At 44.6% G+C, this 14927-nt stretch overlaps 1 protein-coding gene across 1 annotated transcript in view; it reads right to left on the bottom strand.

Annotated features, from left to right (window-relative positions):
* The window catches only part of CSPP1 (centrosome and spindle pole associated protein 1), a 150063-nt gene that overhangs the window by 83572 nt on the left and 51564 nt on the right, over positions 1 to 14927 (bottom strand). Inside the window, exons 9-11 of the mRNA XM_026659714.1 lie at positions 14542 to 14599; positions 5928 to 6100; positions 4380 to 4498 (exon numbers count right to left, since the gene is read on the bottom strand). Coding sequence (XP_026515499.1) covers positions 4380 to 4498; positions 5928 to 6100; positions 14542 to 14599 — 350 coding nt within the window. The remainder of the gene's footprint in view (positions 1 to 4379; positions 4499 to 5927; positions 6101 to 14541; positions 14600 to 14927) is intronic.

The raw sequence follows: 14927 nt of genomic DNA, 5'->3' as shown, positions 1-14927 counted from the left end.
CCCCCAGTGAGAGGAGCGATTGCACCTCCTGTTGCTCATAAGAAGGGTCCCTGAAGAGGGACGGGGAAAGGGAGTGGAAGGGCAGGAGGGCAGAGAATTGGAGTGAATATCCCCTCTCTATCGTGCGGAGCACCCAGCGGTCCAACGTAATATGGGCACACGCATGGCAGAAAGGAACGAAGACGGGACAAAAAGGTAAGGCGGGATGGATTCAGTCTTTGCACTGGTGCGCTGCCTCTGGGTGTACCTTCAAAAGGCCAGTTTTGGGCCTGAGGAGAGTTTAGACTGGCCAGAACCCTGGCCAGAGGAGGGATGAGGTCTCTTCCTTGAGTTCCTATTTCTCCTGCGCGACCCGTCCTACATACTCTGAGCTTGATAATTCCTAGGAGAGGGCTGGGGTCTAAAGTGCCTCCGTTGGGTGGCAGGGGTGTGGAGGCCAAGGGACTTCAAGGTGGCTCAAGAGTCCTTGAGGCTGTGCAGACAAGAGTCAGTCTTCTTGGAAAACAAAGACTGAACCTCAAAAGGGAGATCCTGGATTGTCTACTGCACCTCATATGGAAGACCAGAGACCTGCAGCCAGGAACTCCTCCTCATGGCCACCCTGGTAGCCATGGTGCGAGATGTCGCATCCGCTGCATCCAGGGCCACCTGCAGGGATGCACAGGAAATTAATATGCCCTCTTCTACTAGCGCAGAAAACTCCGCACGAGAGTCCATATGGAGGAGTTCTGCAAATTTTTGCATGGCCCCACAAGTATTATAATTGTACCCAATAACCACCGCCTGGGGGTTAGCGAAACAGAGCTGAAGCCCCCCGTGGAATAAATTTTTCTCACAAAGTGGTCCAGTTTTTTGGCCTCTCGATTCTTGGGAGAGGGCCCCTGGTAGCCTTGGTTGGCCGCGTCCACTACCAGGGAGTCCGTCTGGGGGTGCGTGTAAAGGTGTTCGTACCCTTTGAAGGGACAAAGTATCTCCGCTTGTACATCTTGGCAGTAGGCGGCAATGAGGACGGGGATCTGCCACAGGGTCTTTGTGGCATCGCTGATGGTTTTAATCAGCAGCAGCGTGATACGGGATGGCCCTGGAGGGGAAAGAATGTCGACCATCGGGTCGGCCTCCTCCACCACCTCCACAGGTTTAATGTTCAGGTTCTGGGCCACCCGTCTCAGTAGCTGCTGTAGGACCCTGCTGTCCTCTAAGGCCAGAGCGGTTGCCGAGCCAGTGAGTGCCTCATCCAGAGATGAGAAGGATGAGATGGCAGCCGGTACCAGAGCCTGCTCCCTGCCCTTGGCCCCTCTGGGGTCCCTAGGAGCAAGGAACACTGGAGCCGTGGCTGGTCCCACGGTCAGTGTCGCTGGTGGTGTCGCAGATGGAGCCCTCTTCGTGGTTGGTGCCGAAGATGCTGCAGCAGTCGGTGCCAAGATCATCAACTTCAGTGCAGCTGCCAGATGGGTCCCCTGCAGCAGTGCGGAGGGCATGTGTGGTGTCCCAAAGGATGCCAAAGCCACCAATGCCAGTCTGGAACCCTGGCTCTGGTGACAGGCCCAAGGTGTCCAGAAGGGCCACTGAGAAGCCTGCCAATATCCTGGCCACTGTGCTGGGTAGGGCTGTCAGTCATGATGGGAGCGGGATCTTCTGCTCCTACTGGAGCATGATGACTCCACTTCCAACTCCGAGGTCTCCGACTGTGAAGACCATGGAGGAGCGGAGCCAATTGGCACCGATGAGCAATGCCAACTTGGGGAACGGAGCAGCTCCCCCACACGGACCACCGATGCCGGGGAATGGCGCACAGGGAATGATACCTCATCGCCACCATCATCACCGGCTTGTCCACAGAGTGTATTGGGCCAGGAACCAGTGCCAGCAACCTCTCCTGCCTTGGAGGGGAGGGAGGCACTGTCAGCGCCAGGAAGTCCAATGCTGCCTCAAACACTTCCATTGTTGAGAGAAGCTGTAGGTCCTCGTGGCGGCGGACTGGCGAGCGATGCAGGTCCGGACTCGACTCGACCTCTCCTGGGGCAGGAGTCGACGGAGGCCCCAACAATTGGGCACCTGATGGGGGCTTGCTGGCCACCTGGTCTTTAGACCTGGTCGCAGAGTGCTCTCTGTCGGCCTTCTTTCTTTTGTGAGACCGGTGCCTGACCAATGCCTCGGACCTGTGCGTGGAGGCGTCAAAGGTCCTTAGAGGAGTCCTTCCTCAGCACCGGCTCACATGTCAACGGTGCCGGAGTGCTGCGCACCAAAGAGGCAGCGCCTGGGGCCAGGTCCATCGCGCCGGGGTCCAACTGAGGCCAAAGTGCTGCCTCCATAAGCAGAGCTCGGAGGCGCTATTCTCTGTCCTTGAGGGTTCTGGGGCGAAACTCTCTACAGATTTTACAACGGTCCCTAAGGTGACTCTCCCCAAGACACTTCAAGCACAGAGTGTGCGGGTGACTTCTCGGCATAAACCTGCCGCAGTCTAAGCACGGCTTAAAGCCCGGGTCCAAGGCATACCCCAGAGCCGGGGAACCCCAAAGGATACTTGAGAGAAAACTATCTATACTAACTAAACAACTACTGAATCTAACTATAAACACACACGATACTGTGAAGCACATGCTTGCTGAGGCAAGAGCAACGGGGAGTTCCAGCTAGCCATCACAGGCAGTAAGAAGGAACCGACCGGGGGTTGGGTTGGGAGAGCACTATATTGAGCGCCATGAGGGCACGACTCCAGGGGGCACCCAGGCAGACCCTACAGATACTGGTAGGGGAAAAATCTTCCAGCTGTCATGCACACGGCATGCACACAACTGTTTGGAATGGACATGAACAAGCACTCGAAGAAGAAATGGTATTAGAAATGGGTGAGGAGGCATGAAGCATGATTATGTTATTCTAATGCTGCTGCTTACTAGATTCTTCCATCTTCCCTCTACTTAGGCTATGTTTACACTAGAGACCTTGCAGCAGCACAGCTGTACCGATGGAGCTGCGCTGCTATAAGTTGTCCCGTGTAGCCACTGTATGCCGACAGGAGAGAGCTCTCCCATCGGCATAATTAAACCACTCCCAACACACACCAGTAGCTATGTTGGTGGCTGATGCTCTCCTGCTGATATAGCGCTGTCCACGCCAGCGCTTCTGTCGATATAACTTATGTCGGTCGGGGTGTATTTTTTTCACACCCCAACTGAAAAAAGTTTTACCGACAAAAGTGCTAGTGTAGATATAGCCTAAATTAAAGCTATTATCCTTGGCAATCGTTCTAAAATAAAATCTGAGTATTTGGACTTTGACTACTTTCTGCAAGTGTTCTTCTGGAAGATGTTACTGAGAGCAAAGCTTCTGGTTTAAGAGCCAGTATTTCAGAGAGCAATTAATGTGCATAATACACATTTTCAGAAAGCTGCCCCATGCAGGACTTGAACTCACAGTACCTGGGTACTGCTGAAGTTCTATGAGCACACAATGTCAGCTTGAGTCACCCACTTACTCTGACCTCAGGTTGCCTGCAAACCCTCTGGTATGCAACAAACCTCATCCTGCTGCATTTGCACCAATGACTTCCTTTGGCTTATCAACGTCACTCAAACTTCCTCAAAAGGGTGGGGGAGTTTTGTACAATAGCTAAAATCAATCCCAAACAGGTGATAGCAGATTGAGAAGGATCAGAGCCAGAGTTTGAGCCCCATGCATGTAGCAGTTATAAGAACTATAACATTTTGATTTTTTTTTAAGGGGGCAGTATCTTGGGAGCCCCTTGCTCACACAACCTCAAATTCGGACCACTAACCCCACTCCCATCTCAGTGAGGCACAGCTGTTTTCAAGCCAATCCAATTATGCATGTGAATTTTAGAGCACTTAGATAAATGGCTATCAAACAGTAAGCTAGTCTCAAACTTAGCTATCGGCCCACTCTAACGTCCACATAATGTAAAGAAACTGTGCTTACAATTTTTTAAAATTAAAAGAATCTGTGGCCTCAAACATAACAGGATTTCATGCAGAAAAGTTTTCATAAAGAAAATTCTACCATAAAGAAATGGCTCAGTATTTATCACTATCTTAAAAATACTCCAAAATCACAAGCAGTTAGGTTTCACAGTGAGAAGAGATTTACAGTGAAAGTCAATGGACTTGTGCTCCTAAATACCTCCAGCACTTTTGAAAGTCATCCCCCACAGTTGATACAAATTGATTTTTAAATCCACTAGTAAATATATTTGTGTTACAGGACATTTTCCTTCATTTTATCTGTTTTATTTAGCTACCAGGACAATTTGTTCTACTTCCAACTGTTTTTTCTCCCTTTGTTTCTTCTTCCATTCAGGAAATAACTTTTTGCTTCTGTTTTGGTTCATTGGTTGGATGTCTGCCAAGCAGTCAACTTACAGTATGCAAGATTAGGATCCAAAGGATTTCTAGCCCCATAGAAATAATATGCATCATCATAGGGAGTTCTGTAGTTGTCTGTCAAAGTTGGGGGTGGAGGTGGAGGTAGAGGTGCAATCCTATATCAAAAGAAAGGAATAAGGCCTTTTTAATATTTTATTCTGCTACTAAATGAGAAAGCAGGACAAAAACAAAAATCAGAGAAGTCACTGTATGGGAGAGTTCTAGAATTAATGCAGTTAAGACTTCTCACTGAAGACTTGATTGTGCCTTGTAAGCACACCCCTGAAGAGCACTAATCAAGCAGGCCCTGCACAACACACATTCCCATGCACAAGGGCTGCAATCCTACTTGGCCCTTACACAGGCCAGGTGTGGGTAGTGGGAAGGTTCTTTGTATCCTCCCCATATTGCTCAACCATTTAAGATCCATGCACAATCTGGTCCTCAATTAGGACTGTTTATTCCACAATCTCCAAATGAAACACAAGACTTTGAGTCCCCATTTCTTAAATTTGAGATTTATATCCTTTATGTCTAGTGTTCTAACAGGGAAACAGTAATATATACTTTTCACATTTAAAACATAGAGCCTCAATTGTGAAACTGTACTGCCTTGATTTTTATATCATACACTCATCTCACTTAAATGCCCCACAATATGAAAATGCCTAGATAGATGTAATAAATCTACAGTTCATGACTGAGTAACTCCATGAAAACATTCACTAAGAATGTGTTATGATTTTCATCAATACGGCCTCCCAAAATTTCTCAATCAATAGGCATATCTAAAAGAAAACAAAAATGTACACCTGAAAAGATTACGGCCATGTCTATACTACAAAATTATGTCAGCCTACCTTATGTCAGCTTACAGCCACCACAGTTATTAAATTGCTTGTGTGGGCGCACACTTGTGTTGGCGGAGCACATCCTTACTAGAAGCGCTTGTACTGATTGTATTGAAAGTGTGGGACACAGTGGGACAGCTCCTGAAGGCCACTAACAATCAACGGAAGCAATGCAGGGTCTACACTGACACAGCATTGACCTAATTACATCGACCATGACTCTACGCCATTCAGGGAGATAACATTACTATATCAGTGTAGAGAGGCACTTATGTCAGCAAGAGCCAAATTTAAGTAAAGAAACTTCCACAGCTAGATTGACGCAAGGCAGCTTACGTCGACCTAATCGTGCAGTGTAGACAAACCCTCAGTCAGAGAGGCAGAGAGTGAGCGCACAAACAAGCACATGTGTGCGTGTAAATAAATAAATACATAAAATGGGGTCTAGAGAAATAAGCACATTCATTAAAAGTTTATTTTATTTTATCTAGATAATTTTTTTCACTAACTTAAAAAATGAAAATTTGGAAATATTTGCTTTCACTCTTAGCTAATTATTAGGAGGGAAAGGAAAAGCACCACAATGATCTGCTTTGCAGACATTCTGAAAGGTAATAATCCGTGTAACCACAGATGTTCTATCTAACCAACTTATCAAACATACAGTCACAAAATAAACGTGATAGACAAGCACCTGGGAGCCACTATTTCACCAAAGGTGTTGGATAATCCTCTGTGAAAGTCTTCATTCACTGGTGAAATAGTAGGTGCAGGTACAGGAGTCTGGAAAGCTACTCTGGGCCTTTCAGGCGGTGCCTTCTCTTCAGAAGCTCTTTCTGTCAAACCAAACTGCTTCAGTCTGTTAGGCTAAAGATAAAAAGTATGGTTAATTTATTGTGTCCATAGCCATAAATATTTTGAACCTCAATTGTGTACAGTGCCAAACCCTCCTGTACACCCCAACTGTCATATTTCTAGTAGTTATAAGCAAATGTACACATCTGTTTAAATGATTTTTAAGTAAATAAATAAAAATTTTCAAGATAGTTAAAAATACACTTAAATCTACATTTACACACTTTCAGTGTCTCTCTAAAACCAAGCTTTTGTGGATTTTCTAAGAAATAAATGATTGCAATGTCCAGAATACAAATATTTTCAGTGGTCTATATACTGTAGTATTTAAAATTGCCAGATTTCTACATTGATAGCATTTTCATTCCTGTTATGTTTAGGTAAATTCTTGAAAGAATGCTTCAAAGAAAAATACTAGCTCTGTAACAGTTGAATTTGCAAAAGAAAGAAATATTGAGACTTAACAATAAACATTTCAGAACACTAGCATTTAAAGAGAAAGGAATAGGAGATATTCTTTGTTATATTTTTATTAGATTTTCAAATCAACAAAGAAGTTATATATATATTTTTAAATTGCTGTATCTAATTTTTTTTTAAATGTTTATTGATAATTGGTAGCCAGAGTAGAAAAATGAAGGTAACATGCAAATGCAAAAAGCATGCAAGCCAGTTTCAAAACTATCCTAATACACCCAGAAGACATTTCCCTTCCAGCTGCTATGCACTTTAGAAATATTTTCATAGTTTTTAAAAAATGAACTAATTAGTAGAAAGTAAAGATTATTCAACTATTTCAAAAGAAAAATTGAATTTATTTAACAATTTTGCTGGTCCTTAACACCAAGGTGCTTCACTAAACATGCATTTATGGACCAACCTGTGCCAGCAGCTGTTGAATACTACATAACCAACTGGGTATTATATAACCAACTGGGTATATAAGTATTTGAGATAACAGCAATATATTAGATGTTTACCTCCTCATCACTTAGCTGCAAGACAGTATATACAATGACATTAGTACTCTCATCTATTTATGAACAGAACTGGAGAATTGAGGTGTAAAGAAATTTATTAAATTCTTAAAACCTATTAGAATTTAACATTTAAGCTTATTATATTTAACTTTAAAATTACAAAAGGTTTTTATCAAATAGAAGATTTCATTTATACATCTTTTAGTTTTAAATTAATTACAAAGCGTTCTATACTCTTTTACCTTTTCGTATCTTCATCAGTGGCATATTAAAACAGCCTTTCACACAAACATGCTTCTTGAGAATTGTTCCCCATGTGTTCCCAGAGCCCCATACCAAAGTTATCAGGTCTAGATTTTAACCCAGCAGCATCTTTTATTTTACTCAAGACATGGCTATGACCCAGTATGTCTGTTAGCCATTCTATCCCTAGAGACAACTTATTAATTTACTTTTTAAACCAACAGTGCATTAGGCCACGTCTACACTACAGGTGCTACAGCAACACATAGTGTAGACACTTCCTACATCGACAGAAAAGATTTTTCCATCAACAAAGGTAAGCCGCCACCCCAGTAGTTAGGTCAGCTTAACTACAGCACTCAAGAGTGTGAATTTTTCATGCCCCTGAACAAGGTGGCTAGGTCAATCTAAATTTTAAGTGTAGGCCAGGGCCTGCTATTGTAGGCATATTACACACACACACTCTACTTAACCAGTAAACACTGAACCTCTCTCAGAGCCAATTTAAACCCGGTAATATTCAATGGCATGGACTGCTACTTAATGAGGATAGTAATTCTACTTATTTGGAATGCCCTCAGTTGAATTAGTGGTGTTCAGGTCACTGTGTGTGTCACAGACTCATGTTGGTTGTGAGAGTTTGCTCTTACAACAAATACTATTCAGTCCCTCTTTAACTGTGATACATGCAGAGAGTATGAAGTGCTTCACTACTGCAATACTCCTGGCTACTAGCTTCCTGTTTCCACACCAACTATATTCAAAGTCAAAAGGGTATGAATCACTCATGATTTTATATACCTCTATCATATCCCCCCTTAGTCTCCTCTTTTCCAAACTGAAAAGTCCTAGCCTCTTTAATCTCTCTTCATCTGGGACCCATTCCAAACCCCTAATCATTTTAGTTGCCCTTCTCTGAACCTTTTCTAATGCCAGTATGTCTTTTTTGAGATGAGGAGACCGCATCTGTACGCAGTATTCAAGATGTAGGCGTACCATGAATTTAGATAAGGGCAATAAGATATTCTCTGTCTTATTCTCTATCCCTTTTTGAATGATTCCTAACATCCTATTTGCTTTTTTGACTGCTGCTGCACACTGCATGGAGGTCTTCAGAGAACTATCCACGATGACTCCAAGATCGCTTTCCTGATTAGTTGTAGGTAAATTAGCCCCCATCATATTGTATGTATAGTTGGGGTTATTTTTTCCCAATGTGCATTACTTTACATTTATCCACGTTAAATTTCATTTGCCATTTTGTTGCCCAATCACTTAGGTTTGTGAGATATTTTTGAAGTCCTTCACAGTCTGCTTTGGTCCTAACTATCTTGAGCAGTTTAGTATCATCTGCAAACTTTGCCACCTCACTGTTTACCCCTTTCTCCAGATCATTTATGAATATGTTGAATAGGATTGGTCCTAAGACTGACCCTTGCAGAACACCACTAGTTACCCCTCTCCATTCTGAAAATTTACCATTTATTCCCACCCTTTGTTCCCTGTCTTTTAACCAGTTCTCAATCCATGAAAGGATCTTCCCTCTTATCCCATGTCAACTTAATTTACGTAAGAGCCTTTGGTGAGGGACCTTGTCAAAGTCTTTCTGGATTGCATTTCGTATTTGTTTGGGAGGCAAACAGGTCCCTGGCAAGGGTCCCCAATCTACCATAAATATTGTTCACCACACAGTCATGTAGCTCCCACTCATGATCAACACCAAAGTGTTGAGTGCCTGAGAGACTCTGCTAGCACATTCTGGTTTCCTGGGAGTTAGATTGCCAATAGGGTAATCTGATTGTTGATGCACCAATTCCACAAACTGTCCGCTTCTACACACAAGGGGAAGAATCTCCCTCCCTCATATTTGTTGATATAAAAGACAGTCATGAATTAGTCTGACATTATGAGGACATGGTGATCTTGAATGAATGGGAGAAAGGGTTCGCAAAATCTTCAAACTGCTCACAGCTCTAGAACATAGATGTGTATCCTGGATGGACTCTCGAGATGTTCCAACAGGGATACATGGTAATGACTACCCTGCCTGGTGCGGAGGCGAGGAAGGGAACACTGATGCATACCTAACATGGATTCTTCCACCATAACAGGGACAATATCACTTTGGTGGGAACAGTCACTATGGTGCTCATGGACTGTCAGTTTGGAGCCACACTTGTAGCTAACAAAAGGTGGAGTCATGCAAATGGCATGACATAAGTTCACGAGGCCACATGGCATAGGGGAGAGAGAGAGAGAGGTCAGTCATGATAGGCTCTTGGAGGTCATAAGTAACCCCATTTAGGATATCGTTCATAGCCTGAAACCTGTCCATCAGCAGGCAGGCCCTTGCCATGACTGCATTTAAGGAAAGCCCAATATCTCAGGTGAGGATGGATTTTTCAGTATTTACACTGATCCCCAAAGAGGAGAAGAGTTGTTGCATTGTCAAAGTCAATGCATGGGCTTTTTTGGTGTCAGGGACCATGGGTCTTGAACGCTGGTCCACAGGGCTCTTAGGAGCTAGGTAGTCCTGACCTGCCACCTAGTAATCTGTTATCAGCGGCCAGAATAGCAGCTGAACTTTGACAGAGAACTCCAGTCTCAGGCTCTGATTGATGGAACACTGGGGGCCCTAGTCGATCCCCGCTTCTATTTAAACCAAGCACAGGAACAGGAACTTGTGCATGGAACCGAGTTCTCCCTGCTTAGGACTGCTTCCCCTGCAACATTTGGTCCTACTGCCACCTACTGATCTCCTGGTAACCTGACACTGCCTGCCTCCTGACACCTGACTCTTGGTTTTGCCCTCTGGCTTGCCGTGGCTTCTGACCTCTTGGTATCTGACCCAGCCTGAGTCCCTATTCCTGCTTCAACCCCTAGGTCAGACCGCCCATGCTCTGGTTGTGACACTTGGCATGACTTGGCGCCAAGGAGCCAGTCACTGAAGTAAGGGAAAATGGTGAAACCACAGCATCTGATACAGGCTGCTACTATAGAGAACACCTTGGTAAAGACCTTGGGGGTAGTACCAATGCCAAAAGGGAGTACTCTGTATTGAAAGTAGTCTGAGCTTGTGTCACAGGGTGCCTCCACTGCTACCCTGTGTACTTCACTGCCTAGCCAGTTCAGATGGTCTCATAGTCACAAACACACACCAGGTTGTTGCCCTTTCACCAAGGTATGAATTTATTCTTTTCTTACAAATTATCACAGTGTAATACAGGCTTACAGCAAGGGAAGGCTTCCCCGCAGTCTTCACTCCTCAGCCCAGGCTCATCCTCTGAGCTTCCTTCTGACCTCTCATTGCTTCCTGTTCCTCTCAATTACACGGTTAGCCCAGTGATTTCCACCCAGGTGCTCATAATCCCCCAACAGAAAGTTTAATTGCTCATAGCTGAACCCTGAAGCCATCTTCATGCTGCAGCAACATCACTGACACAGATGTTAATAACAGTGCTCTGTCACAGCCCACAATAAATCGGAGGAAGCGTCTGTGAGCAGGGTGGATGTCCGCATGAAAGTAGGTGTCCTTCATGTAGAAAGTTGTAAACCACATGTCCTTTTCCAAGAATGGAATTTAGATGCCAACGTAATCATGCAAAACTTGTGATTGTGAATAAAGTGTTCAAGATGGTGGAGGTCACCAACTATCCTTTTTGGGTACCAGCAAGTATATTGAGTAAAAACTACTCTCTTAGTACTGAAGAGGAATGCGTTCTACCACTCCTCAAGTAAAAGATATTCCACTTCTTGTTTAAGAATGTTATTGTGAAAGTGGCCCCCAAAAGGGATGGGGTAGGGATTTTAAAGGGGAAGAGACATAAACTCTGTCATACAGCCAGAATGCATAACGCTCAGCACCCATTTGTCTGTTATTCCACTCCAGGTGTTGAAAAAGAAAGCTAGATGATTCCCCAAAGGGTGCATGGGAGTCAGGAAGTGTTGTACTTAGTGGTTTGCAGCTCTCAGGCTCCCAAGCTCCCTCAAAAATAACATTTAGTCAAAAATTGAGATGATGAATCTGTTGTGAGAGGTATGGTGAAGCAAGTCTTTTAAACCCTCCCCTCTTATAGGGTGGCTCACAAGGTCTCTGGTGTAAGAACTGCTGACCCATCAGTTTAGGCTTGTATGATTACCCTTGAAATTTTCTCTTTGGGGCAGGTGTATATATGCTCAGAAAGCGGAGGGTGGCCCTGGAAAAGTGTGTAAGGACTCCTCTGTCTTCTGATTAAATAAATGAGTCTTATCGAAGGTTAGGTCCTCCTTGGGAAACCCCGAAGCATGGAGCCATGTCTCACTGAGCATTATGATGGCAGTAGCCATTGTCCTGGAAGATGTATCAGCAGCATCTACTGCTGACTGGAAAGTGGTTCTGGCAACTATTTTGCTTTCCTCTATGAGAGCCTGGAAACGAGCCCTGTCCTCCTGTAATAAACGGTCAGTAAAGTGTGCAAATTTTGAATAATTCAGGAATTCATACTTAGCCATTAGTGCTGGGTAGTTGGCTATCCTGAACGGGAGGCTAGAAGAAGAAAAGACGTTCCTTCCCAATAAGTCGAGATGCTTGCCCTCTTTATTAGTCAGGGTAGATTGGGAGTGGTACTGCCTAAATCTCTCCACAGCAGCCTGGACCAGTAAAGAGCTAGGAGCAAGGTGAGGAAACAGAAATTCTGCCCCTTTGGCTGGGACATAGTACCATTTCTCTGCCTTCTTGGCAGTAGAGGCATGGGTAGCTAGGGTAGGCCAGCCCACTCTAGCTGGCTCCTGGATGGATGTCTACATTACCAGGGAATGGTATTTGACTGAAGCTGGAGGACTGAAGGGATGTCTAGGAGACCATATTGAGGATCCTGAACTCTTCCCACAAGGCATGGCAAATTTCAAGAAAATCCATGAAAGCATGTGGATTTTAGAGCATTTAGAATATCATCAGGAAAGACAGAATGATGGAGGGAAAGGGCCCTCTACACAACAATCTGCAGCACAGGAAGTTCTGAAAGATATGAAGTAGCTCATTTACTTCAGTGTGAGGTTCTCAGCTGAATTAGAACACCCCATGGAGATGAATACAACCTAATACAATAGCTCCAAGACCTGTGAACTATTTCATTCATCTCAGTGGGTGTGTTCCCAACCCCTCCTGAGTGCTTTAGAGCCTGAGATATGCATGAAATATACCCATTCTCAGCTCCCCACCCAAAGGGGCAGGGCTTCCCCACATCCTGGCTCACATGGGAGGCCTCAGACCCCCAAAAGACCCAGACCCCCTCCACCCAGAACTCAGCTCACATGAAGAAAGTAGGGAGGGGATGGTCCAAACTCTGATGGACATAGCCCCCCCAGATCCTATCACACATATGGGAGGCAGCAAGGGGGGGGCTGAGACCTCCCCAAAGAGGGGCAAGAGCCCCACAGATCTGGGTGCACACACACAAAAGGAGAGAATGTGGGGATAACAGATGCCCCTGTCCCATTCTCCCCCCAGCCCCTCTGCCACTCCCCCTTCCCACTGTCCCACCCCTCCACTCCCCCAAGCCTTTCACCTGAGCCCCCAACTCTCTCCCCTCCCATCCATCCCCCTCCTTTCACTGCAGCTCCAAACCTCTCCCTCCCATTCCACTAGTCCACTACCCTCTAATTACTCCACCAACCCCTCCTAAGAAACATTCACATATCTATATTCCCCCCACTATGACTTTGGGGGATGCAGGAAGGTTGGGGAGCACTGGCACAGCTATGGAGTGCAGGGGGCTGGTGAGCACTGACAGAGCTGGGGGTACAGGGTCCTTGGTCACACTGAAGGAAGTAAATAAGGATGTGTTATTTACTCCTTCTCATAACACAAGAACTAGGGGTCACCAAATGAAATTAACAGGCAGCAGGTTTTAAACAAACAAAAGGAAGTATTTCTTCACACAACGCACAGTCAACCTGTGGAACTCCTTGCCAGAGGATGCTGTCAAGGCCAAGACTATAAGAGGATTCAAAAAAGAACTAGATAAATTCATGGAGGATAGGTCCATCAATGGCTATTAGCCAGGATGGGCAGGGATGGTATCCCTAGCCTCTCTTTGCCAGAAGCTGGGAATGGGCTACATGGGATGAATTACTTGCTGATTACCTGTTCTGTTCATTCCCTCTGGGGCACCTGGCATTGGCCACTGTCGGAAGACAGGATACTGGGCTAGATGGACCGTTTTTATGTTCTTATGGCAGAAATGGGAGTGCACGGGGGTTGGGGTGCACTAGCAGAGCAGGGGGTGCCATGCCTCCGTCACCTGAGCCCCTAAACTCTCTCGCCTCCCCCACCATCCATCCCCATTTATCCTCCTCCTCATAAACCCCTCTTTCCTCGAAGCAGCTCCAAACCCCTGACCTTAATGCCCCCAACACCTCCACCTCTAGTATTCATCCCCTCTTGGAAATATTTACCTATCTAATCTTTCCCCAAATGTCTTAAAATTCCAATTCCAACTTTTCCCTTTAAGCAGAGTATGTGTTCACCAAATTTAACAGCTCTCTTATATAGCTTTGACTTAGGTTTATTTTTATTGTCACTAATGCCAAATTAGGAAAGAGACATCATTTTTCTTCTTATCATAGTCTTAGAGATTAAGGTCAGAAGGGACCACTAGATCATCTACTCTGACCTAGTGTATATATCAGGCCACCAACACTACCTAGCACCAGCACACTTAAGCCATCAACCAAACTGAGACCAAAGTATTACAACCTACAGGAGATTAGACTATTACGTGCCACAGACAGAGAACAGGAGAGACCAAGGTACACTAGTGTTCAAGGCCCCCCACAATGGCAGGGAAATGATTAACTGAGATATACCCAAATAATCCTAGCAAGTGACCTTCACTCATACACTACAGAGGAAGGTGAAAAAAAAACCAAAGTCATTGCCAATCTGAGGTAGGGGGAAATTCCTTCCCAACCCCACAAATGACTACAGTATCAGTTAGACCCTGAGCATGTGAGCAAGAACCAGCCAACCAATGTCCCATCTCCAGCCATGGCTGTTGTTGATGCTTAGAGGAAGGAGATTAAGAAAAAAAGAAAACCCTTCCAGAATACACTGGGGAGGGGGGATATCCCTTTCTGATCCTTCTTTTGCACACAATAAAATCCTGCTTTCGGCACAACGATTCACTGTTAACACATATTATTTAATAAAAGGTCTGTTTGAATGAAAAGCGGAACACTAAAATTTCTTACCTCCTTCTCTGGGTCCAGAGCTCCAGAAGCTGCAACTGAGAGCTCAAGTTCCTTTTCACTATTAAAAAAAATTAACAGGTTGAAGTCAGAAAATGAGCTGTTGAACAAATCACTAAACTTGTTCTTTACGTTTTGTTTTTAAATCAGACCTAATTTACCTTACTTAGCTATAAAACTGGAGTTTCTTATTGTGGATAAGGTAACACGAGATAACACCTCATCTGACTCAAAAACAAAATGACTAAGTCTAACAGAATGCAGGTTTAGCAGAATATATTGGTGTTTTATTACTTTTAGACAATGCCATAGTCATAACAACAGTATCCCAGGGTATATGAACAATGAAATACTTTGTTTCTTTGTTTTTTCACTATAATCTTTCCCAA

Source organism: Terrapene carolina, unplaced genomic scaffold, assembly GCF_002925995.2.
Source record: "Terrapene carolina triunguis isolate 2854851 unplaced genomic scaffold, T_m_triunguis-2.0 Scaffold58, whole genome shotgun sequence".
Taxonomy (NCBI): Eukaryota; Metazoa; Chordata; order Testudines; family Emydidae; genus Terrapene; species Terrapene triunguis.
The sequence above is the reverse complement of the archived record's forward strand: the minus strand, read 5'-3'. Positions and strand labels throughout refer to the sequence as shown.